The sequence below is a fragment of the Denticeps clupeoides genome, chromosome 2 (genome assembly GCF_900700375.1).
Source record: "Denticeps clupeoides chromosome 2, fDenClu1.1, whole genome shotgun sequence".
Lineage (NCBI taxonomy): Eukaryota > Metazoa > Chordata > Actinopteri > Clupeiformes > Denticipitidae > Denticeps > Denticeps clupeoides.
In genome coordinates, this window is record NC_041708.1 from 13,130,692 (window position 1) to 13,158,072 (window position 27,381).

The 27,381-nt window shown below is 40.5% G+C and overlaps 1 protein-coding gene across 3 annotated transcripts in view; it reads left to right on the plus strand.

The window, feature by feature from the left end:
- Nucleotides 1-27,381, plus strand: part of adam12a (ADAM metallopeptidase domain 12a) — a 93,873-nt gene that overhangs the window by 7,573 nt on the left and 58,919 nt on the right. For 2 of the 3 annotated variants that reach the window (XM_028962371.1, XM_028962380.1), the window contains exons 2-3: nucleotides 3,672-3,793; nucleotides 7,826-7,899. In XM_028962371.1, coding sequence (XP_028818204.1) covers nucleotides 3,672-3,793; nucleotides 7,826-7,899 — 196 coding nt within the window. Of the gene's footprint in view, nucleotides 1-3,671; nucleotides 3,794-7,825; nucleotides 7,900-27,298; nucleotides 27,364-27,381 lie in introns of those variants that run through there. The other variant, XM_028962390.1, reaches the window with a different exon arrangement.

Below are 27,381 nucleotides of genomic sequence, written 5' to 3' on the forward strand. Positions count from 1 at the left end.
TATTCTGTACAAAAAGAAGGCAGCAAATCTCCCTCCACACCGGCCGGGGGACATTACCATCGACTTACTTCTGTGCACCACCCCGCGGGGTCACCTCTACTCACTGTCCTGATCCAAGCCCCGAGCCATGGAGTACTTTGTGGTGGAGGTTCTACAGAATGGCACCATCCATCCATCAACGTCCCCATCTGCCGCTGGGTTCTTCTTCGTAGCCAAGGAGGTTGGTGGTTTGAGGCCGTGTATTGACTACCATTGGCTCAATAAAATCACAGTCAAGAACCGGACCACCCTACCACTCACCAACACCACCCTGGACGCCCTCTCGGGGGCCAAACTCTACACCAAACTTGACCTCAGGTCAGTGTATAACGTAATCCGCACCTGAGAGGGCGATGACTGGAAAACCGCCTTCATTACCCCCACCGGTCACTATGAGAGTTTAGTCATCCCCTTTGAACCTGCCGTCTTCCAGAAGTTCATCAACAATGTTCTGCATGATATGCTGGGGCCGTGGGTGTACACATATCTCGATGACATCCTGATCTACTCACTGTCACTTGAAACTCACATCCAGCATGTGAGAGCAGTCCTCAAGAGACCCACTGGCTTTTGACCAGTGCTTCACCATGTTCCTGGGCTTCACCATCTCATCCCAGTGTGTGGCCATGGAGCCCAAGAAGCTGTAGGCAGTAGCGTTGTGGCCCCTACCCACGACAATGACGCAGCTGCAACAATTCCTTGGGTTTGCAAACTTCTATCAACGCTTCATCCGTGGCTACAGTACAGTCGCAGTTCCCCTCACTGCTCTCACAAAGCCATCACCACGCCATTTCCAGATGACCCCTCATGCCATCCAAGCCTTCAAAGCACTCTGCCATTGGTTCACCTCAGCTCCTGTCATGCAGCATCCTAACCCCTCTCACCCCTTCACCATCGAGGTGGACATGTAAGAAGTGGGCGCTGGCGCTGTCCTGTCACAGGTCAAGTGGGCTTTGGAGGAGTGGTAACACTGGCTGCACCCCTGGACCGATCACCAGAACCTCTTCTCCATCCGTCAAGCCAAGCAATTGAATCCCCGACAGGCCAGATAGGCCTTGTTCTTTGAACAGTTTAATTTCAACCTCTCCTATCGCCCTGGTAGACAAAACAGTAAGGCCGATGCCCTTTCCCGACAGCACGTACCCAACTACGCATAATCCGAGCCACCACCCATCCTTCTTTCAGATGGTGTTCTGGGGCTCCTTCGGTGGTCTCTGGATACCCAGATCCGGACCTCCCAAGTCCTGCACTGGGGGCACTCCACCCTCTCTGGCCACCAGGGATGCCAACAGACTCTCAGGTTCATCTGCTTCATCAGCTTCATCTGGTGGCTGGCTCGTGACATCCAGACTTTCGTTGATGCCTGTAACGTGTGCACCCAGGCCAAGAATCCCACCTCGTCATCGGTCAGGCCACTACTCCATTTAACCATTTCTCGTCGCGTCTGGACTGACATATCTCTGGACTTTGTCACTGGTTTGCCAACCATGGAGCCCTCCCTTGTGGCCCTCCATCACCACCGCTAACCTGCTTCACCAGCATGTGGTGCATCTGCATGGGTTCCCCCAAGACATTGTGTCGGTCGGGACCCCCAGTTGGTCTCCACTGTTTGGAAGTCTCTCTTCCAGCTATCACCCCCAGTCCAACAGCCAGGTGGAGAGAGCAAACCAGCAACTGGGACATTTCCTGCGGTGCTTTGTCTCCAGTCACCAGCAGACGTGGCCACACTTCCTGCTGTGGGCAGAATTTGCCAACAACCTGCAGGTCTCCTCCTCAACCGGCAGCAGTCCCTTTGAGATCTGCTGCTGGTACCAATCCACCTTCCACCTTCTTTGCACATCAAAAACAGATGGGCCACCTTCCACTTGTCAGCTGATCCGAGGCTCCTCTCAATCTCACGGCGCACCGCAGCTCAACACAATCAGCAACACCCGGTCAGACTGCATTTCTGGGTTGGAGACATTTACAGCATTTATCAGAAGCCCTTATCTAGAGCGACTTACAATCAGTAATCAGAGACAGAGTATTGCTTGCCACCCAGGACCTCCATCTCCGCTCCGAGTCACGGAAACTAACCCCTACCATATCCTCAACCGTATCAACCTGGTCACATATCACCTGCAACTCCCTCCAACCATCTGTGTGCACCCAGTATTCCACGTCAGTCGCTTCAAGCGCTTCGTCACCTCCCCTCTTTGCTCCGGCTAAACCTCTGCATGAATGGTTGAGCGCATCCTGGATTCTCGACGTCCACTGGGCTGGCTATGGCACCAAAGAATGGTCCTGGATGCCGAGCTGCTTTATCCTGGACCCAGTCCTCATTGCTGAGTATCAGTTTAGTACAGGGTCATGGGGGGTCGGCCCTAGAGGGAAGGGGTATTGTCACTTGACTTCGGTAGCGTGGCAGCATGAACATGGAACTGGTTGACTCGTTTTCTATTTAATCAACGTCCTGATTGCCGGCTCATGCTCATTGTGTGTCAATGTGGCAACGACTCCGCTCACCTCAACTCATTTCCAGTAAGCTTGATCCTTTCCCCTGCCTTCCTCAACCCTGAGTTTGCTCTCTTTGTTATGCGAGTGTCAACCTCCGTCAGACTTGCAGTGTACGCTGAACACACTCACAGAGTAAACGATGGAGACTCGCACACCACTTCGCGTCATTTCGCGATTTTTAGTCCACGTCTCCTCCGACACAGCCCTGTGACAGAATGAATGAGCCCATTATTAATCCCATGGATTTTGCCGCTTTGTGTGGTATGCAGGCAGCACCTGCATGAGGTGGCTTCTGGGTTTTGCGTGCACGAAGCGGCCATAACCTCTGGCTTTTCTGACAGCATTAATGACATGCATGAAGTTAGCTGGGTTGACAAATTCTTCATTTTACACAATGGAGAAACTTCACTGTAATTAACAACTAATTCCATGAGCATGCATGGGTTGTCTTTCAACAATGCATGGTCTTATAATTGGCTGTATACCCCCATGTTTGCAGCATTTTAAAAAAAAATTATTTTTTCTTGATCATGTTTTTTTATTCTTTGGTTATTTTAAGTTTGTATTGATTCTTGTTCTTTGCAGGGAAGTTTCTCTGGTGTCATATGAAACGCTGTTTCAAACAGAACAAAAATCATTGCCAACCCAAACCAGGAAAAAACAGCTTTTATGTCCATGCACTTCCTCAGGTCCTCCAACAGTAATCTTCTCATGTCCCATATGTTCCACCCTTGGTGGCAGGTCTTTTAGTGTTATGACCCCACATATCTGGAACTCTCTTCCACAGTCTCGCTATCATCAAATCTGAAATGTATTTTGTGTACAAATGTGTTTTTTGTTATTGTTTTTTTATCCTATATGTAAAGTGACCTTGGGATAGTGAAAGCGTTGAAAAGCGCTGTATAAATTAAAATTATTATTATTATTGCACTTGATGTGACATTAGTGAACATGACCCAAGTACTATGTACATTATTGTGCTTTGAAAATAGTTTGTCTGCCAAATGTGTGAAAGTGATTGTGTAAGATTTGCTTTTAGAAATTGATCTAACATCTAATTGGCTGAGCCACATTCACAATCATGATTGATAATCTAACAGTATGAGTTTTACACACGTTTTTCATGTATTGTACAGGAAATCATGCTGATATATCCATCCAGCGAGGAACTTTCAGGATGAAGGTGCACAGTGAGATTACTGAGCCCCTTCTTCTCATTCAAGGACAAAGAAGACCCATCTCTATACTCCACTCTAAGGCAAGTCTATTTAGTCATTATTAAATTGGCTGGAACTGGAAATGTTTCAACAAATATCAGGTTTCATTCCATTTATGTAAACATAAGAGATAACCACATGTGATTAACTGGACATACACCATGCAGTCAATGGTGAATAGTAGTGTTTTTTTGTGTGTATCCATACTTATCACATGTATTAACATTTGAGGAGACTTTTTACATTTACTCCAGTACATTTCAATGTAAAAAAAATATATATTTTTAACTCCATTACTTTTTCAGGCAGTCGTCCTTCTTTTACATTTAAAAATCTAACCCATTAGATCAAAACTAAGAGTAAGAGAAGCACATGGCGTCAGAGAAATGCATTCCGCGTCTCCCACCTCAGTAGGATATGACGGATAACTGAATTACAGTACGCAACTATTGACCTGCTATGGTCCAGTTAGTCACAAATGGCCTTATTTGAGAGACTTTTTTGAAATTGCAAATACCTTTAAAAATGCCTTTTGTATTGTGTCACAAGGAAACAGGTAGAGGTATGATTTCTGATGGCTAGTTTTATCCATTTCAATTCAATCGCTGTGTTAGTTGTATTTCTGTGTATTTAATGATATAATATGTTGTCAGTGTTGCAAGTTCCTAAATTTTGAATTATGGTGTAGGCAGCTTAAAATTATCGTATTTTGAGAAAAAGCATCGTACACACGCAATTTCCATTCTCACGTTGCTCAGAAAATCTGCTTCAATTAACAAATATTGTCTAAGACGCTACATACAATAGTGTATAATACAACTTTTACCAATGATGTGAGAGAGTTGTGTGTGTCTTGGTTGTGGTCAGTGGCCTGGCGGGCTACCGGGGATAGACCACGAGTAGACCCTTGGCACATGTCAGAGTCACTGTGACTCTGGGGTCATGTATAAGTTGGTGAAGTGTGTGTGTGCAGGTTTGCTCTGTGTGAGTGTGCGTGTGTGTGTTCCCTGGTGTGAGTGAGCCTACTTTAGTGAGCTCTACTTTAGCTCTACTTGTAGTACATGGTTTGTGTACTTCACCCACCACTGCGTACTGTATTGTATTGAGTCATGACATATTTTTGCTGTTACAGCAAAAATATTTAGAAATAGATGGACAAGAGGGTAAATCAAAATGTTCAGTTTCAATAGACAGCACAATTTGCCTTGCTGTGGAGAGAAACTACACAGAGTCAGTAATGTTAATGAAATGTTTGAAACTCTGTACCCTTGGCAATATTTGCTAAAAGCCCACTGCCAGACATTGGTTATACCACAATAAAAAAATTAAATAGAGACTATGTTCATGGCTGCCTGCATATTTAAAACATTTCTTTAGTTTCCCAGAGCATTTCCTAAATCTATTCACAAGTTAATGTCTGCTCCATCATGACCCCTCCACTCCAAGGGCTGCTTGTACCGAAGGTGTCTGTGACGCACACGTAAGACCCCCCCCCCTCCTCCTTGTCATGAGGAAAAATACTAAAACAAATATGTGTCTGAATATGTTCCAGTCAACCAGGGAATTGAAGGTCTGTATCGATCAAAAGCTTTAATGTGTCCTGTTGACTTTGATAGCTTGGAATGCCTTTATAGAAACAGAAACCTTTCGCAGCATCCTAATAGTATTCAGCTCTGGAGCCACAGAAAACATTTGTTTTTTTTGCAAATGTATTTTTTTTTATTATTTACTTCCTCTGTTGTGTTTTCATTGTCAGTGTTTTTTGACTGTTCATACGTGTATGTTGCCTGTAGTTGTAAACCAATTGTGTGAGGACCACCCAGACACAATAAGAGGGAATTGGCATTGTGTATGTGGGCCTGGGGTCTCTGTTATTCTTAGTGAGGACTTAGAGGCGTCTCTGTTGGCCTTAGCATCCGCCTCCAAAAAGAGGATATGGAGGAATCAACCAGAGCTGGGAGCTGTCTGTTTGGGACCTTTATGAAACTTGGGCGCCGTGTGTCAGGCAGTGGGGTGACAAGTGAAAGTAGTTATCAGCCTCGTTTGCAGGAAAAGTGTGAGAATAATCCAATTACTGTGAGTAGGGGTGTTGAAATTAGTCGTATAATCGATGCATTGCGATGCAGATGTGGACGAAATTGGATCGTTGCAGTGCAGAACATAATCATAATTAGTGCTGCACGATTAATCTAATCGCAATCGCAGAAGCTATGCATTCTTGTGTTCAAGTCAGCCTCCAAACAACGTTTTGGCTAAACGTAGGCATTAACTATTTAGACTGTTCTTAGCTGTTTAGTTAACGTTTCTCAAACTTTGAAGGTTTCCTAAAGAAATTCACCTCAGTTTACAAATGTTAACCTTAGCTAAGCTAGCAAAGCTATGTATCCCTGTGTTCAAGTCAGCCTCCAAACAACATTTTGGTTAAACGTAAGAACTATAATACGGGATTTTATAATGGCCAAATATAATCAAAACAGTTGTTTAGCCTTACCAAGCTTTGTCGTTCGACAGTAATGTTTTTTAAAGTAAAGACTTTTTTGTGATTATTTAATTTAGTAGAATATTGTATTTTGAAAGCACTGGGCATTTGAAGTTGTTATAAGTAGTTTGTATGTTTCACTTTGAAATTAAACATTTTACTATTAGTAATTTGTATGCAACTTTTCATTGATATACAAGCAAGTGTCCTTTATCATTTCGCAAATCGTGCACCCCTAATCATAATGATGTTGCTTGGTGATTTTCTGGCGGCGGTATAAAAATTCTTGTTAAAAAGTAGTGCCAGTAGTGACTGTGGCTGCCTGATCTGAGTACAGCAGTGCTCTGGGTCGGATTTTTACGCTGCACGTCGCTGCAAGCGCCGGTCTTGATCTCGCAGCGCGGTCATTTGTTGATTTGCGGCGTGGAGTATTTTTCGCACGACCAATGGCATCACAGCGGCCGAGTGTTCTTTCCGTCACTTCGATACCTACACATAAAGTGGGAATGAAGGAAAAGCTGATTCTAAGAGTTTAGAAAAACTAAACTCAGCGCGTTCGGCCTGAAAGCGGCTTTAGATTTTCTCAAGTGAGCAGAAAAACGGTCTGTGTTCAGTCCGCGCTCACCTGACGCCACGGACATCTGAATGGCGTCTGTGGCTTCAGGATGTAACGTGTTTGGTTCCTGTAGTGGAGGGAAAGCATGTAGAGAAAGGTGTGCTTTTAAAGGAGAACTACCAGTATATGAAAGTGAAGTGATTGTCACAACATAGCACATGGTGCACACAGCAAGATGTGTCTTCTGCCTTTAACCATCACCCTTAGTTAGCAGTGGACAGCCATGAAAGGCATCCGGGGAGCAATGTGTGGGGACGGTACCTTGCTCAGTGGCATCTGAGTGGTATCTTGGCGGAGCGTGACTGTTACGACTGTTACAAGGTGAGCCAGGATTAAACAGAGTTTATCTGCACATTGTAGCAAATCAAAACATCCACAATGTGTACGAACCTTAACTCTTGTATAAACATCATGTGGCCATGTTCAAAATTTAGGGGCTGCATCATGATGAATCCATATTGAGGAACTGGGCCAAAAATAAGTCTAGCCAAAAAGGGTAATCCAAAGAGCGACATCCTGGAACAGAATCGGGTCAGACACAGTCAAAACAGTCAGAAAACGGCAGAAACATTTTTCCATAGAGGCAATGAAGGATCTGTGTGAACATGGGATGCCACTGCTTTTGTTTCCTCTTCTTCTTGGCCTCGGTGGCAGTTCATTGGGCGCAAGGGTCTCTCTTGCCCTGCGCTGATGCAAAGGATCATGTTTTTTAATCAATTTAATTTAATTCATTTTAACGTGTGACAGCTGTCACTCATCACCATAGACTCATCATTAAGAAATAATTACATACCAACAAAAAGCACTGGCGGGTGGTTACTTATCTGTATCTTGAAGAAGAGGAATTATCAAATAGTCTTTTTTGTTTCTGTAAATTAGATATTTGGATTATCAATTTCATTTAGTTTGCATGTTATGGTTGAAATATACCATTTCCGTGACTGTTTTCTATCTATGCTTTTTCTTCCCTTTTCTAAGGGTCATCCCACATTGCTGAAGGTCCTTGTCGATGCAGAGGGTGAACAGCTGCTACTTTTGCTGGAGAAAAATGAGTAAGTCCCTGTTGTCCCATCCATTTCCTCTGGATGGTCAGAACTGGAATAGGCTGTTTCTGGAGTACAAATTTATGACATATGTGGTGCCCAAGGGCCATGGCTTGAGACATACCAGGCTGCGGTTGAAGAGATGTTGTCTTTTTTTTTTCTTGATACCAACAGTGTAGACTGGATTTGTATTCAATCTTACATTTAGTCTTCTAAAACATGCAATATCAATTGTGTCATCTATTGCGTAAAAACATTTTTAGCTTTAGGTTAAATGAAATTGTCATGCTAGGCCTCAGAATAACTAACTGGAATCTCCTAGATTCCTCTGGAAAGCAAAACAGGGGGTGTTAGTATCAAACCATATGGAAACATATTTATTTAAGCCATTGCATCCAACTGTGTTCACTGAGGGATGCAGTGTCTGTAGATTTCTGTTCCAACTTTACAACTCAACGCCTGATGTCACTAATGAGCTCATGACCTAAATTCTGTAATGGAAACTACTGATGTAAAGGATAAGCTTGATCATATTTAATATATCCTTGGATAAAATCGTGTTTCTGATCAGTCATGCATAGTCCACAAAGTTTTGAGAAGACATAATAACATTCAAAACATTGATGGAGATGGAAGTGAATTGTGGGTCATCACCTTTATTTGCTTTCAGTAAAATGTTGAACTTTTCAAGCACAGAGTGAAGACCAGCCATTCAAATACATTTATGCCATTTTTCAATGCAAATCACTCTGGTTTGTTGTGGATTAATTGTTGTTTGTGTGCTCTCTGCACAGTAGATATGCCCACCCTTAAGCATTGATGTGATGTATTGTGATGTATGTGTGAGTGCTTGAGTGCACAGTACTCAAAATGTAGCTGCGTTAACAGCATTATTCCATTGCCTGTTGGGTTTTTTATTTTTTTTTAAACAAAGCAAACAACCTGTTTGTGTAGGGCTGCACGATTTGGGGAAAAAGACATATTGCAATTATTGAGATCAATATTGCGATTGCGATATGATACATTTTACTTGCTTGTATATCAATGAAAAGTCGCATACAAATTACAAATAATGAAATGTTTAATTTCAAATTGAAACATACAAACTACTTATAACAACTTCAAATGCCCAGTGCTTTCAAAATACAATATTCTACTAAATTAAATAATCACAAAAAAGTCTTTACTTTAAAAAAACATTACTGTCGAACGACAAACCCTGGTAAGGCTAAACAACTGTTTTGATTATATTTGGCCATTATAAAATCCCTTATTATAGTTCTTACATTTAACCAAAACGTTGTTTGGAGGCTGACTTGAACACAGGGATGCATAGCTTTGCTAGCTTAGCTAAGGTTAACATTTGTAAACTGAGGTGAATTTCTTTAGGAAACCTTCAAAGTTTGAGAAAAGTTAAGCAAACAGTTAAGAACAGTCTAAATAGTTAATGCCTATGTTTAGCCAAAACGTTGTTTGGAGGCTGACTTGAACACAGGAATGCATAGCTTCGCTAGCTTAGCTAAGGTTAAGACTTATAAAACGGGATTTTATAATGGCCAAATATATTCAAAACAATTGTCCAGCCTTACCTATGAAAAGTAATCACCCGGGATCTGGTTTGGAGCGTACAGCGGTTTATACAGCCCCAAGCAGCACAAGAGTGAGGCTCTCCATAGACATGTATATGCTTCACTGCACAGCACAGCCTATCGCAATATGGCGGCAACGTTGACGTACGTGTACCCATATGTCTATGTGAGTCACGAATCTGAGGTCTCCATTGAACCGAATCGAAAGTCATGTGACCAAACACGTCACATTTAAATCGCAGATTTTTGCGTTCATGTAATCGCACAGACTGACATCGCGATTACGATTGTGATTAGATTAATCGTGCAGCACTATGTTTGTGGCATAAGTTTGAGACTTAATACAGCAAGTAAAAGGGACATGATCGCCTCCCCCTAAACAGTCCCTCTTTGCTACAATCAGACTTAGTTTTCTACCTTCCAGAGAGTTCGTGGAGATAGTGAAACTATCTGGCAGTTTCTTAGTAGCACGAGTGAAAAAGGCAGTCAAGATTCTTCTCCGAAGTTCTTAAAGATTCTCTGTTATTTCTCTTCACTGTAAATATTTGACATGAAAATTTTTGAGTTTATGCTCCCCTTTTTCCTCTCTTTGTCATGTCCTTGTATTGTGTGCCCTGGCACTTTGGGAAAATGTCTTCTGTTTCATTGAGTTTAAGTCTTTTAAACATAATATAGGAGATTTTTTTCCTAACTGAAATGCGCACTTTCCATATGTAATAGGTTTTCAAAAATCATAAATGTGTTGCGTGTGAAGCAAATACACATAATAATAATGTACTACACTGATCGAGTAATCACTAAAAGTGAAGTGATTTTCATTGTGAAACACAGCACATGGTGCTCACAACAGAATAGGTCCTCTGCATTTAACCAATCACCTTAGTGAGCAGTGGCCAGCCATGAAAGGCTCCAGGTATGGGATTTGAAGCCTGAGTGCCACTAAGAAATGGTGTTGATTTTTTTAGACATATGAGGATGTGCAGAAATTTCATGGGAATAAACAGATGGTGAGGCCTGCCATTCTTAACATTTGAACGATTCCCATATTACTATGAGTAGCATAGTACACACAAGGAAAATAAACATACACATGTTTTGTTTAAAAGGTATTTGATGTTAGTTGGGGTTCTGCTTTGAATTACACAAGACTACATCGATGAACACCATGCCCTGTTGACATTATTATTTTATTTTAAACTTGTCCAGATTATATTGCAGTATGACAGTGGCAGTGCAGGTATTGCACCCATGGTAGCCGAGTGCAGTAATTCTATTAATTTGGTGAATTTGCACCAATCACTGTTTTGGAATTTATGACAGAGACTCATAAGTTTGACTGGTTGACCCTAACACTACGTTATGTGACACTCTCAATTCAGTGACACAAAAAAAGCCGTCTGTTACAGAAAAAGTACATATTTTTCCATATTATTAAGGCACTCAATTACTGTTAAAAGCTGATATGATCAAGGCTTCAGTGAGTGTGGATTTAAAGTAAATTTGGCAGCTTGGGCTCTGATGGTGTGCTTTTTCCACAGCACAAGGTAAGTGGTTAAGGAAGCGTCCCCATAATCAGAAGTTGCCGGTTCGAATCTCAATCCGCCAAGGTGCCACTGAGGTGCCACCGAGAAAAGCACTGTCCCCACACACTGCTCCCTGGGCACCTGTCATGGCTGCCCACTGTTCACTAAGAGAAATGGGACACATTTCGTTGTGTGGACCATGTGTGTGCTGCACTGTATCACAATGACAATCACTTCACGTTCACTTTCAAGTGAATGTCATTGAAGTGATTGTCATTTCAGTTTACACAATAAGTCAATACCAACTTTAAGTCCAGATAGCATTACAGTTAGTCCCTTAAAGTAATCACATGTGGATATAGGAACACATGTATGGAGTTACTATAACCCATAGGCACTAAGACCATTCACACAATAAGCCCATGCATGTTGTGTTACTGAACACAACCTCCTGGCATGTTGTAGTGGCAAACAATTACTGAATTCAATAAAATAACTGATTCATCTACCTAACTGTTATTGCTTTGTTGTTCACAATCAGCTTTGTGTCACACTGACACTTCCCCAAATTTTTGAATAATGTGATGTATGTATATTTCAGCTGCTTTTGATCATTTATTTTATCTTCCATTTTTTTCTGATGTTTTTGCTGCTCCTTAAATGCAATGTGTACTTGGCACTACTTTTCAAACACACCTCAAAATCATAATTTCCAGACCTGTTCCTGATTAATCACACAAAACTTTAGGTTACTCAACGTAACCCCGGATCTCTGATAACATGGGTGAGGTATCTCACTATGGCAACGCATTCTGTTTGGCCGTTTACGGAAGCATCAATGACACCATGTCCGTCATAGGTGGACCAACGGCAGCTGCCCACCGGGAGCCCTGCCTCGCCTATATCAACTGCTGCAGCCCACTGGACGGCCTTCTCTAGCATGAGTAACCTAATGTTCTCACTAGGGAAAAGATATGTGACAAAAGCCATTGCTGAACAGACAGATACACTGTTTTAATGACAGCACTCATCTCTCGGACTGCGAAGCATGAAAAAACACTGAATTTTTCTGGAGCCCAGATATTCTACAGTCTGAGAGGGCAACAGTGAGCTCTTGGTGCCTCAGCACCTGTTAAGAAACTGAGCCTACAGGGCCTGCACGTCCCTCTGCAACTGGATCTTGGACTTCCTGACTGAGAGACCTCTGTCTGTCCATAATGGGAACAGCATCTCTAGTACCACCACACTGGGCACTGGAGCTCATCAGGGCTGTGTGCTCAGTACAATGCTGTTAACCCTGTTGATCCACACTGTGCAGCGATGCACACCTCCAACCAAATCATTAAGTTTGCCGATGACATGTCCTTGGTCTGTCTCATCAGTGAGAATGATGAGTTATCTAATAGAGAGGAGATACAATGGTGTAAAGTCAACAATCATTTTCTGAACATGGACAAAACGAAAGAGATGATTGTTGACTTCAAAACAGAAGAGAGGGACCACTACCCAGTGAACATTAACAGATCTTGTGTGGAGATTGTTCAAGAACATCCTCGGTGTTCATTTAGGGGAGAACCTCTTCTGGGCTCCCAACACCAACTCAACAGCCAAAGCCACCAGTGAAGGACTATACATGTCGCTCACATGCACACTTCACCCTCCTACCTGGTACAGAAAAGGTACAGAAGCATTTGGGCCCTCACTGCCAGACTCGGCAATAGCTTCTTTCCACAGGCCATTAGACACCTGAACACTCACAGACTTTCCCCTTTGGACTGACACACACACACTACCTCTTTTGTTTTGAGTAATGTTATTTATTATACAGCAGTATTCACACTATTTTTACTTTGCACAATTATTATTCATTTCACTAGTTTAGCGCTTATTGTTTCATTACATTTTATTGTTGCACTGCCTGTGTCCCCCTTTTGCACTTTATGTAGCCCAGTTTGTCTGTGTCGCACATGTTCACTTTTTCAGTATGTAAATTGTTTAAATGTTACATATAGGACCTGGTTCCGGAGAAACACCACTTTGTTTCACTATTTATTGTACATGGACAGCCACACATGTTAGACGAAAGCTGGGGTAGTTATTAATAGTCAAATCTGATCTTCTGGATCTTTCACACACTCCGATTACTTCCCAGCTCAGAGCATTAATTAATAAAGTTGCTGTTCCTCTCTGTGTTCCTGTTTAATTAGCAGAACCCTGTTAGAGGCCCTGAATGTATCACCTTGAACTCAGCTATGAGGCTTTTCTTCAGAGAAAATATTCTATCCACTTCATCCAATTACCACATGTTGAAAATCACTCACTGAAATCATATCTTTTTTATGACACTACATTTGAGATTTAAAGTATATGGTAGATCCTATTTTGACAGTACAATGGCGAATGCATCTAAGGCGGGAACATGCTTTCAGTGCTGAACACTGAAATGCGCATATGGCACATTTCTTACTTTTATTTTCTTAAATAGGATGACAAATGCAGCTGAATTTATAATCTTTAATCAGCATGTGAAAAAGACGAGTTAAAGAGTGAGTTAAAGGGCCAAATTAAATTACAGTCCTCATTTACACACAAAGCAGATTACAATTGTGGGTCTTATAGACCATCAAGCAGTGAAATGGAGAGCCCATGGGCACCTTGGCATCACAATTGTGATGCTTTTTAGTTCACAATGTCCTGATAGTCCACATACAGTACATCATGGAACATAGCAATACAGGATGTGTTTGTAAGAAAACATATTTAGTATTTTTGTAGCAGGATGCTCATTAACATGAGTGAAGCATATGAAGGTGTTCAGAATATACCTTCAGGACTGTTGGAAACCATCACCTGTCCGGTGGTTGAGAGAAACCAATGAAATGCTGTCATTACAGTTACCTGCTTTGTAGAGATTCAAATATTCAACTTTTTGCTATTTGTTTGCTATTTTGTTAATTTCACAACCTCACGTGTTTTGTCATAGTCCTGTGTCTTCAGTTTTGTTCTGCAGTGTAAAAATACACTTTAACGAGAGCCCAATAAATGTATCATAATGAGAGTACATCATTATGCTATTCCATAAATATAGCATGCTATTTTGATAGGTGGTAGAGCTGGCCTTGATTGTCAATCTTACCTATTACCATGCTGAGTAAGACATAAAATTGGGTTAGAGTTCTCATGGATTGCGCACTCACAGACGCGTTTGGGAAGGCGGGTGAAGCTGCTAAAGACCATTTGGCGAGGCCGCTTTGGGTACAAGTGAGCTGCAGCAGAAGAGGGAAAGCGGGGGCATGTGAACAGGTGCCCGCTGGAGCACAGGGGGAGACAGAAGGAGCCGGGAATTACCTTGGCGTAGCTGTAGAGGCGTCAAGCAGTGTGTGTCGAAAACAGACAGCTTTTAAACAGTTAATTTTTCAAAAAATGCAGCTGCATAACATCTGCCAGATCATGCCAGATCTCCGGCGTACCGATGTGGCTGTGAAAAAAAAATGATAGATAAAACCCAGGATCTGACACTATATCTGACAGGCACAGCTGAGAGCACCGCTTTCACTCTCAACCACACCAACAATAGGCCCACAAGCCAGAAATGGGGGGGGGGCTTTGGTATTGGCCAAACATATTGATAGTGTGAGGTGCTAGTGTTGTTTTAATCATTAAATTTTTATATTAATATCTTTGTCAACAAAACATTTTAATTTGAAACGATACGAGACTCAACATAAGAGCTGGTGAAGTATATCATGCATTGTTGATGAATAAGAACAAGACTAAATGCGGTTTACTAAAATGTCTCTTAATTTTTGTTTGATGAAAACGAGTGAGACGTTATTTCCTCTCACTTAATCATGTTATTATTTTTATCTGGTTGCACAGATGACGTCACTTTTTCAATACACGACTACAGCATTAATTACATTTCAAGATACTTGTGGAGGTTTAGCGGAAGCTGGGAGCAAATGATCATTGGACACTTTGTTTGCAATTAATATCAAACAAATCGACTAAAATGTCATCAGTTTTCTAAAACTAGACTAAAATAGTCATGGATAATTCTGACAAAAATGCTCAGATTTCCTCAGTCTCCTTGTGTACTGGCCTGTCTCGTGTTAGTGCCTCCATGCTCTGGACACTATGCTGAAAGACACAGGAAACCTTCTTGCCACAGCTCGCATTGATGTGCCATCCTGGATGAGCTGCACTACTTGAGCCACTTGTGTGGGTTGTAGACTCTGTCTCAGTGAAAGCACTGCCAGCATTCAAAAGTGGTCACCAATGCAGTTCCACTCCTTTATTGGGGATGACTTGCTAATTGGCTATAATTTCCCCCTGTTTATTCCATTTTCACAACAGAATGTGAAATTGGTGGTCAGTGTTGCTTGGACAGTTTGATTTCACAGAAGAGTGATTGACTGATTGACTTGGAGTTACATTGTGTTGTTTAAGTGTTCCCTTTATTTTTTTTGAACTGTGTTATATTCTGTTGCATCACAACCCTAGAAGTGCAGCAAAATGTAAAAGCTAGCATGTTTAATGTGATTAGCTAACTATTATCCATTTATTATCTGTTTGGTTTAATGCACCTAATAAACATTTTATTAAAAGTAAAAATTAATAGTCACTGGCTTTGTGATAATTTCCTCAGCCCAGTTGCTCCAAAATATATCCCAGTACTCTGAGAGGTGCTGTACCAGTCACAAGGCTCTAACTACACATGTAATAAAGAGGCCAACAAGAGTGTTTTATTCTTTTTGCTCCTCTCCTCAGCAGTCTGGCAGCTCTAGTCTCAGAATTTTTCCAGATGGGGTCTCAGACCCCCAGGGCTTGTGGTCTGTTAGAGGAATTCCCCTAGCCGTTGCACGTCAGAAATCCCCCCAAAGTCTCAGAAGCCAGGTGAACCGGGCCAGGGGGAGTGGCTGCAGGGTCAGCGGCGAGTGTCAACCACTAATGAGGATCTATAGGAGTGTGTCTGCTGAGGTTTTCCTTTGGAACATGGAGGAGATGGCATGCGACATCAATGACTGAATTTCTCTTTCTATCTCTCTCTCTCTGGGCAATTTAGTAATGGCCTCATTACGACCTCCCTTGCCATGTCTGGATGTTTTTATCATCTGTCTCAGCGACTCTTTTGGGTAGTGACGTATGTTGCCAGTGCATTGCCACTCTCTTACCCAATCGCATTAAGGGGAAACAAACAATTTTGATGATAAGCCAGCGCTCAGGAGTCGAATGCATTGGTGATAGATTTGGTGTGAGCTAATTGAGTATAGATGGGAAGCATATACGGGGTAAGTGGAAAGCATCGCTCCCCCTGTCTCTCTCTCTCTCAGTCCTAAACCTTCCTGTAACTTGGAAGTTAATGGTGCATAACGTTAGGCTTTATCTGTAAGAACATTTGCAGCCAGGATGTAAAACATATAGCTGGGGCTGACTGTGTGTGTGTGTGTGTGTATTTCCCTCTCTGTTCTGTCTGCCAACACTTCTTGCCTTTGCAAGAAATCATTTTTTCCCCCTTAAAAATAAGCATGACTTCAGTGCCTGCGTAATCACAGCCAAAAACCTTGTAAGATCCTTTAAAATGTACTCCTGGTAATGGATGTCATGCTGTACAGTCTTCATGTTTTTCCACACTGTCAGTGTGATTGGCAGATTGGAACTCAACCATATGTCTGCCCAGCCCACCCCACCATTCTCCACCCGTTCGCATTGTTGATGGTGTTTGCATGGGAGAAGTTGCTTTTGTTTTGCTGGTGGGGTTGCCATGGAAACGCTTTGAAGGGCATTCTGTGCATTCAAAAAAACTGAATGCTCCTTAGCCAAATCCCACTGTTTGTCCTCACCTGCATAAAAAATCAAGGCAGTGTAGATGTGTACATGTTTGCATACAACCATTGTTATAAACAATGAGAATGAGGATTTCAGAATTTCAACATTTTTTGCGCTACATATTAGGGCGGCAACTAAAGATTATTCTAATAATCGATTAATAGGTTGATTATTTTTCGGATTAATCGTAGAATCGGATAAAAAAAACAAAAAAAAAACAAGAAAAGCATTCATTTCCAACCCTTTATTCAAAAACAGAACCAAAATCTTTAGAAAGTGCACAAACATGTTGCTCCTTGAGCTGTTATAATAAAATAAAATAAAAATTGACTAACACAAAAAATACACATGTATGCTTTACATCTTCCAAATATAGACTTAAAAAATGTTTTAATAAAGTGCCACCTGAGCTGCCAGAACGATAAATAATTTATAAAAAAATAAAGAACAATACAAATCAGAAAAATTAACAGGATTTGTTTGAATGTCAGAATTGTTCTCTACACTACATTGCAGATGCACACACTCGCAGACGCAGACACTCACAAACTCTCACACTGACACACACACTGCAAAAATGCTTTTCTAACTTAGTAGTTTTGTCCTGATTTCAGTCTAAATCTCTAAAAAATCTTAAATCAAGATACATTTACTAGACACATGAAATAGCATAAGAAATTGTCGTTTTCTGAAAAAACATCTCAAAATTAAGTGATTGTTTAAAACAAGCAAAATTATCTGCCAATGGGGTAAGAACACTAATCTTAATGAGATATAATCTCAAACAGAAGTTTTAAGCATCACTTAATTTTCTCATGCCATTTGTCTTGTCTAGTAATCTTGATGTAAGATTTTTTAGATATTTGGACTGGAAACGAGACAAAATTACAAGGTAAGAAATGCTTTTTTTGCAGTGTAGCTATACATGACAACAGATTAAAAAAATGAATGGTCCAGAAAAGGCTAGTGAATAAAAACATGTCTTTAGTCTTTTAATGCAAAGTAACTATAGCACCCCTGCTTTACTACTGTTATTAACACGCTAACGCTAACTTGTCATGCTTGTCAAGCTGAATGACGGGTAAACATTTACATTTACAGCATTTACCAGAGAGACTTACAATCAGTAGTTACAGGGACAGTCCCCCTGGAGCAACTTAGGGTTAAGTGTCTTGCTCAGGGACACAATAGGCGAGTGTGTTAGCCACTAGGCTACTACCACCCTCCGTCGTCCACGCGGAGACGCAGAGAACGGTCCGAACACTGTTTCATCCCCCTCCACACCTGTAGGTGGTGCTGTAAGTCCCAGTCTAGTTCTCCTCCGCGGCGAGTTAAACACCAGCACCAGGGACATTACGTTCCTCACTTCAAAACGGAACAAAAGTAGGATTCTGTAGCGACTTTTTTTTTTTTTTTGCGCCGCGCTGTCTATGAGGCGCCAAACTCTGCTAGCATCCGTGCGCGAGAGAGGCCGAGTGTGTTCACTCCGCTCTGTGCTCAAATAAAGTTTTTTTTTTTTTTTTTTAATAATCAAACGTCTCCGTGGTTCTCAACCGAGTAGGCTACAGGATGGGAGGAAAAAAAACTGAGAAAAAAATTTAGCAAATTTGTGATCTTTGTTTGGATTCATCGGATCTTTTTTTGCTGCTAAAACAGACCAAAACTAGGGATGCACCGATGCCGGTATTGGCCTATCCACATTTTCTAAGGTACTCGTTAAAAGTCCTCCAATACCGGGCACCAATACCACGGTCTGAGAAATGTCTGTTTGAGCGGCGTGTAATAGGTTAATCACAGGCACCGATGCCCGCCCCCAGGCCCCGCCCCCAGGTAAAAAATGTGGGATTCCAGCCCACCCCACCATTCTCCACCCGTTCGCATTGTTGATGGTGTTTGCATGGGAGCTTTAGAAGTTGCTTTTGTTTTGCTGATGGGGTTGCCATGGAAACGCTTTGAAGAGCATTAAAAAAACTAAATTCTGGGCAGCATTGATGCAGGAATATCCTGAACTCTGTGACGTAGACTTTAAGATTCTCCTTCCTCACACATATTTGTGTGAGGCAGGATTCTCAAAAATTACTTCACTCAAAGCTAAATACCGCAATCGTGCACAAATCAAGGAATATTTGAGGCTATGTTTATCACACATTGAGCCAAGAATTGAGGATCTTTGCAAGGCAAACATCACCTACCTGCAAGCTTCTGTAAGAAACGCAAATTATGTCTACTATTAGGTCTAGTAATAAAAACAATAATAAAGCATACATTAATATCAGAGTCCTTATGCCAATTCCCAATTATACTGCAATGTTTTTTGTTTTTTTTTTTGGTGGGGGGGGGGGTACAATTTAATTTGAACATAGTATTCATAAAATGTATTACTTATACATTCATAAAATGCATTACTTTAGCATTTGTCTTTAGGGTTACAGTTTGCTTTCTGAATGATTTTGTCTTTGTTTGGTCTTGATTCATGTACTATCCTCTAATTTGGCAGAACAGAGAGGAGTAGAGTTGAGTTGAAGTGGTACCATGCAGGAGAATAGCAGTCTTCTAAGCCTGTTAGAATGAGATATGTGTGTCATTGACTTCTTTTCCTCTAGCTCACCAACATCCTGTTGACCCTTGACTGACCATCTCCTGACCTTTTGAGGGTTTATTTCCAAATGGAGGAAGCACTGCTGAACCAACGCCAGGAAACTGTTCTCTCTATCTGTATAAGTTCACCCTATGTTCTTGTCCAGCAGTGAAAAGAAGAATGGTGTGAATGAAAAAAAAGAGGAGGAACTTTACCAGCACAGCAAAAACTTGCCCCCCCAACTTCCCTTAAAACATTGTATCTGGGCAATGGGGAACGAATCATTGCATCCGTGTGGGTGGAGTGCTTTTCCTTTGTTCACTCCTTGAGTCAGACTGGAATAGAGAACAAAGGCTCCAAATCAATGTGTGGAGATGCAGCTGATGTCCACAGGACTGGATTTCTGAACCCTCGTGTCCCAGAGTCTCGACTCCAGCCATCAGAATCTTGATCGGACTGAGCTGGGTCCGGCTGGGTATGATTAATTAAATTGCAGAAGTTCAGGTATGGGCGATAGGAGGCGTGTTCTTATTCACAAAGCAGATTTCATGGCCCTTGCAGCTTATAGTGGAGGGGTAGCGAGGTCCAGTTTTAGATGTTTCTCCAGACCTGGAGATTGGGAGACAGCATTTCTCCTGGAGTTGCTCTAAGTTGGAGAATCATGAGAGCCCCATGCTATACAGGAAACAGAGACACAAGGGACTGGAGGAAAAAAGATGTTCAAAGATGTTTGTTATAGATGAAGCCTGGTTATGCGCAATGGATGTTGCAGAACATCTTTATTCTTTGCACTCTCTCTTTAGTCTCACCTAATTGCTTCACGCCATTGTTATTTTTCTTTCCCCGTGTGGAAACATTCATGCAGTGCAACAGCACTTCTGGACACTTTCTGCACGGTTTAACATATAACTTGCCTCTGTGATGTCTATGAGTCGCGCACAATTCCCCCCAATTTTTTTGGACTCTCCAGCAACACTGTTAGGTGTAAAAAGATAAATTGAAGTCACAGATCTAGTCAAGACCAACACGTTGTCATATGGGGGGATTTTGAAAATAAAATAAAAACGTTTTTGTCTTTAGTCTTTATTAGGCCCTTTAAAAAAAGTTTGGAAAAATTATTTTAATGAACGTAAAAATTAAATAAAAATTGGGCATTAAAACTGTGTTTTTTTCATATTTGATACATATTTGCAACATCATCATGCTCTGTATTGGGAGTCATTTGTCTCTATAAGGCCCTCTATGTCAAATTTCCATCAAGCGAGTGAGCTTTCTTTTAGCCGTCTATAAATTAGCCATTGCATAGATATGTATGAATTCTGAGTCTAATTATTTGTTGTAAATATCACATTTAAAAATGTAAATTGTGTAATTGTTTAATCATAACATTGTATTGTGTACTATGAAAGAAAAAATATATATAACATCCGGAAAAAAATAACAAATGACCATTGTTGAATTTAACAATAAATCTTCCTTTATACCAATTCAGTGGGTCTCAGAAATGCATGTCTTAAATATGACATGCATGGCATTAAAGGGTTAAATAGCCCTGTATTTTTGTGAGACATGTATGCTACCCCAAAATGATCACAGATCCATCCTGGCCAGCTCACTGAAAATTTCCTGGCTTCGCCACTGCATAACGCACCGACAATGCACCCACATCATTGTTTAAAGATATTTATATAGTGATATCTAAACAGAGAATAAATATATATTAAACTGATCATTGACCCAATATAGGTTTGAATTTGCTTTCCATAAATTCTATGAAGGAAACATCAGCTCTGCTAAGTTCTGGTAAGAAATAGATGTATCTGCCCACACAGAGATGCGATAGGCTCGTACTTTTAACTGGACCAGGGCTTTTACAGTGGTGGAATTTAAACAGACCTCTCTCTCTGGCCAATGCCAAAACCCTGAGATTGAATAAAGAAAGTAAAGAACAACAAACTGAGAAGGAGGAAAAGGAAATTTGTTTTGTCTGCTAATTGTTTGATTTCCCTCAGGGTTGAAGACTGGCGCAGTGTATATATACACTACTTTTTTCTCATTTTGTCTCTCATTTTACTGGCCTCTCTCATCTTTTTAAGTGGTAGAACTTGCACAATTGGTGGCTGACTAAATACTTTTTTGCCCCACTGTGTGTGTTTATTTTATAAATGGTATTTGGGTTTTTAAAGTGAAGTTGCAAAGGAAAGCATGGAGAAACTTGTACAATGGCCCACCATCTATAAGGCAGGTGAAAATAAGAAGTCCAGAGTGATAAAGAGAAATTAATATGTGGACATTGTGTGAGGTCTGACCTATAGTGTGGTTTTAAAAGATATTCATTTCACAGCTGGTACATCAAGTCATGCAGCAAATATTTTTTAGCTCATTTTTTTTTTTTGCAAATGATTTAATCTCCTCTTCAGATTAATTTAAAATGCATGCAAATGCCATACATTTTTCAAAGATATGCAATTTACAAAACTTTTTCATGTGCTAGTTTAGGCTCAAATGCCCTGTTAAATGAACAGGCATTGATAAAATGATCTCAACATCAAAGTGTTATAGAAACTGATTGATTTTAACATGGGAATGTTAACGCCATGAACGCCATGAAGAGGAAGGGGATATAAACAAAACAGCGAATGTTTTTTTTTCTCTGTCATTTACTGGAAGAATTGAACAAAATGACCTCAGATTGACCTGATTGGGTGAAGATGGCCCAAGTCATCAAGACTCCAGTGCTACATCCATATTTTTTTTACAACATGCCACGAACATGCCGCAAAATGGATTACACGGTCTGCAGATGGGACAAAGTGGAATGCTGATGGCACAGACTGTTCACGAGACTGCATGAAGTCATGGTTGTGATTTACCAGTTTAATATGGGAGTTTTTTCAAGGCTTATTTCATCAGAGCATTGTGTATTCCGGAGGGACACTTGTCACAAATAGTCTGTCGTCTGACATCTGCTGCACCTGAAACGCTCATGTTTCATTGGCTGGTCGGTCAGATCTTTCATAATTTGTGATTGTTGCAGCTTTCCCTTTATGCAACGAGGGGATGCTGAGAAGGTATGGCAATTTAGAACATCTGGATTTTAGAAACAAAAAGAATGAAGGAAAAGAAAAAAATCATGAAAGTCAGCAGTAAATCCCTTTTTTTCTGCCAGTATTAAAATTTGGGGTCACACTTTACTTTGCTGAGCCTCTATATAAGGCAAGTACAACATTCATTGGAACAAAATGTAGTATCATGCAGATGTATATACAGATTCACTTCAGGTTTGAGTACATGTTAGATAAAAAAAAACAACCTTTAATACAATTTTTTTTACTAAGATGGAATGTTACGTGGTACAAGGATTCATCTACACTATTCCTAGATCATGGAATGAACAGCTGAGTCATTAAAGAGATTCAAGCTAAAAATTTAGAAAATACTTGGTGTTCTTACGTACAATTTCTATATTTTAAAAAACAAACAAATGGTTGGGTTCTGAGTTGTTAACGGAATGGTATCTACAGATTGGGTCCTAGTGAACCAAATGAGGAATTTCAGTTACTTATGGCAAAAAAATTTTTTTCCATCTTATCAATAACAATACAGTACATTAGATTATATATTTTTGTGCCACATACAACATTTAACACTCAAGTCTGACTTGCCACTTATTTGAATCAAAATGTGGAAACCTCTCTGCCAAGGACAAAACTACCAATCAGGTCAATGAAGCAAAGACAATGGAACAAACATCTTTTACATGGTAGAAAGAGAAAATCCGGCAGCCCACTCCAATGTGAGGACCAAGAAGGCAAAGAAATCTTTGGCTGAATGAACTTAATTTTCCCATTAGTTTATTCTTTGTTATACACTCAGGCAATTGCCAACAGAGAAATTTCAAACTTATTATGCAGCAAGTGGTGAATTGTGCCTTCATGTAAAGAGCTTTTCAGTGAAAAGTGTGTATCTGAACTTAATGTAAAGGTTCAGAACTGAGAGGGAATTATATTTGTGTCTCCTGTGATCCAGACCAGTGATATTTGCTCATTCACCTCTGTCCTCTCCACAGAATTGTATGTTTGCTGTGCTATCGTTCAACCTGTCTCCAACCCACATGCACTGGGCATGGCAATCGGCTTTATGTTCTGTCTGAGCAAATGCATTTTTTGAAAAGAAGGATGTGGCCGAAGGAGCAGGCATCATAATGAAGTGGGGGCATTGTGATTGTGTTAAAAGATAGTGTTGGTAATGATTCTGTAATGATCAATGCATGCCATTAGAAATGCATTGAATGTTTGAGCTTTAATAACTTGGCCACGCATCTTCAGATCGCTTAGAAAAGTAATAGCACACATTACACAATAGAGTAAAAAAAAAATTTTTGATTTATGGCTTGCCAGTACACATGCTTCGGTACGACCCCGCATTAATTGCCGAAAAGTGGAAAAACACAATAGTAACGTTAACACCAGAGAAAATTTTGATGGGCATGTCCGGATGTTTGTCACAGGACAATGCTAGCTAGCATGCTAACATCAAAAACGCTAACAGGGCGTGACCAAGATGCGTCACAAAAATTTGGTGATGTTTGGGCAATGTTCAAAAATGTACATGTTAGCATGCTAATGTTAATATAAAAAATGCTAACAGGGCGTGGCCAAGATATAAATGAAGTGGCTGAAGGACCAGGTGTTCCTAATTAGGTTGGCAAAGGATCGGTTGTCCCTAATAAAGTGGCCGAAGGACCGGGGCATCCTTAATAAACTGACCAAAGACCCGGACGTCCTTAATAAAGTGGATGAAGGACTGGGGCGTCCTTAATAAAGTGGCCAAAGGACCACTTTCAGGAAAGGCTTGGCAAACTGCTTGATATAATGGAAGTGTGGACAAAAGAAGACTTTGGGCACATGGGAAGCACACGTATAGCAAATCACAGTTGAAAACGCACACATGGTGCATAAGCTGCCGGTTTGTATGGAATCTCTCAGAAGCTCTCTATGGTTAAAAATCTAAGGCATACTTTATAGCCATGGCTTATGAAGTTATTCTGTTCTTTTGCAGCTGCTTTGGTAGTAATACTGCTATCATGGTAAAGCACATTTAGTTAGCTGCAGAATAAAGGCTTGTCCCATTTTCTCTGACAATTTTGTGTCTAGGGAAAATTAAGAATTCACTCTCAATGCCAAATTCTCAAGTTAAGTGACCAGATGAGTCCATCTTCATCAACTGTTGCAAGAATAAATCAAGTGGTGCCAAGTCAAGTGGAAGTCATGGAAATGCAATAGCATAAACAGAACCATAACTCAGAACTGACTAATCTGACTGTGAGCCTTCTCATTACACAGAAAGGAAGATGTGGGTTATGGGCAGACAGGGATTAGTGCTTTAATGACTGGCTGAGATTTTTGTCATGGCTCCTGTCCAAGGGTGTAACATGCGTAAATTTAAGATCCCAAAATGCCACTCTATTTCAATGACCTCTCGAAAAGATGATATCTTTCCTCTGCATTTCCAGGAGTTACAAATTAGGAGTTTACTCTTCTCGAACAGCCTCTTTAAACTTTAAATGCAAAAGAAGAACAAAATGCAATGGTCTAAATGTAAGAGACTTAATCTGGGCCTATTTCATGTGATTGGATGTGATGAACAACAGTCAGTAGATATTTTATACAACAGGAACTGTCAATTTGTGTTATAAATAATTTGTTGCATTTATTTATCAGGTAATGTATTTGTCAGAAGGACTGCTGATTTAGCCCTAGAGCCAAGATCTCACAACTCAGCCGTCCGTATGCATATAAATAAAGATGTTGGTGGAAGAGTGCATAGAGACTCCCAGACGTCAACTTCCTCTCATATCTGTTGGAATGTCTCTCTGTCTTTTGTCTCTTTGACCTTTTTTTCCTTTGTGTCACAAATAGTGCTACATGATGCAAAATCTAAAGTCATCATTATGGACACTGTGAGCTCATTGTTTTCTAATGAGTGAAATGTTGAAAACTGTTATGTAGGGATTTGTAGCCTGTACATCATGCAGTGATTTAAAAATGAATTTTGTGGTAGCATATGCTGACTGGTAGCTGACTTTTGTCAGCTTGACATAGTGGTCATTTGTCATTCATCAATACCCCATAATTTGACACATTATTGATTTTTCTGAGTCAGCTTCAGCCTACGGGATCAGACTCTGCATGTCATTTACAGGCTGTAGGTGTTAGTCTCTTCCTAGTAATCTGGGGATGGGGAATCTTAGCAGCAAAAAGAAAAGGCAAAAATAATAAAAGGGAGAGGGTAAATAAATGGAGAACTACATGTGACCTTCTTTCTCTTTTTTTGCTGGACTAACACGAGAAGCTTTCAGTTCATCCTTGACAACACAGGCTGGGCTGTAACGCAGATGACTGTGCTGTCAGTCGGCCAGCGCTCACATAATAATTTGAGCTGGCCCTCTCTGCACCCCCCTCCAATTAATTTGTCTTTCCTCATTTTGCCTTTTCTTTTCTGCTCTAATTCTCAAGTGAGAATTGGCCAGGACACCTTTGACAAAGCACAACATTAACTGTACTTTTGAGTGCAATATGCACATAAAGAAACATGAATAAAAAAAAATCCCGTAGGGATTTGTTGTACACATTTTCCTGTTTCTTTCCTTGCTTCACTCCTTGGCCTGAGTTCTGTGAGGGCTGTGTTTGTGAAACATTTTGTGTGGGATGGACTCCGTTAAGAGAGATCTCATGCGGTTCAAACACTAACTTATCTTTTAATATAATTGTAACATGTTTCTAAAAATAATAATAAAGACACACCATAGAAGTGCATTTTGTTACAATCATGTTACAATCATGTTAAACACATAGAATACAGAACAAATATGAAACATTGTTTGTTAATTTCTTCATACAAAATGTATGCAGTCTCACAAATGCATGCTAAAGAGGTGCTTTTTATTTTCACAATTAGTGCATTTTATTTGGACTGCACTTTTCTTTTTTTTTGCCAATTCCTGCAGAGGAGCTGAATTTTTTTTGCTGTGGAAAAACATTAATTGTTTTGGTGTTTTATGAATTGTAGACTTGCTTTGCTTGTTGCAGTGTAGAAGTAGAGCAGAAGCCAAAATCCTTTCCAGATACTGCAGTGTGTCATTTATCAACATTAACCAATGGATTTGAATAGAATTTCCTGTTTTGTTTCTGGTTGATGTCTTTAATGAGTCATTGAGTGAAATGCTTGTGGACCATCAATGAATATTGATTTTGAGCCATATTAATGAAGTTACAAATGCCAATGTGGTAAAGAGAGACCATATTTAATGAAGTTTAAGTTTAGGCTTGTGCAACGGTTTAAATTTTGAAAAATAAATGAATAAAAAAAAAAAACATCTATCAACCAGTCATGCCTAAATGTATGTGCAAACAAAACACAATTTTACAAAGCCTATTAATGACTCATTCCAAGTGTCTGCTATTTTTCCAAGTCCTACATGGACAAAGAAGCCAAGGCTACATTTCCTGTCTGCCAACAGGAAATCAGTCCATTCATTTTAAAGGACCCCTATCAGGTCAAGGTGGCTGGTGGAAAAGGGTGTCTTGAAATCTCTACAAGTACAGCTACCAAATGACCCAAGAGTCTTGCTGATTCCTACTGGACCACATCAAACGGGGTGTGTCAGTTTTGAAGTCTTTTCACTCTACCCTACCGTCTCCTGGATATTATTTACTGCTGCATGCCCAAAGCCTCTGCTGAAAAGAAAATTTAATGTAACCACTAATTAATCCTTGTTTTATAAGATAAAGTATTCAGGTAGCCAACTAGTGTGGTTAATCAGTGGGGGTAAACATTTGGGATGAAGCTCATCCTAATTCAACTCCATGTCCTGTGAAACCTAAATGTCTGGTCATGGGCATTTCCTACAGTGTGTTGGTTGAAGCGCAACATTGAAGCGCAAAAGAGGGGGGTAAGTATTCACTTCTTA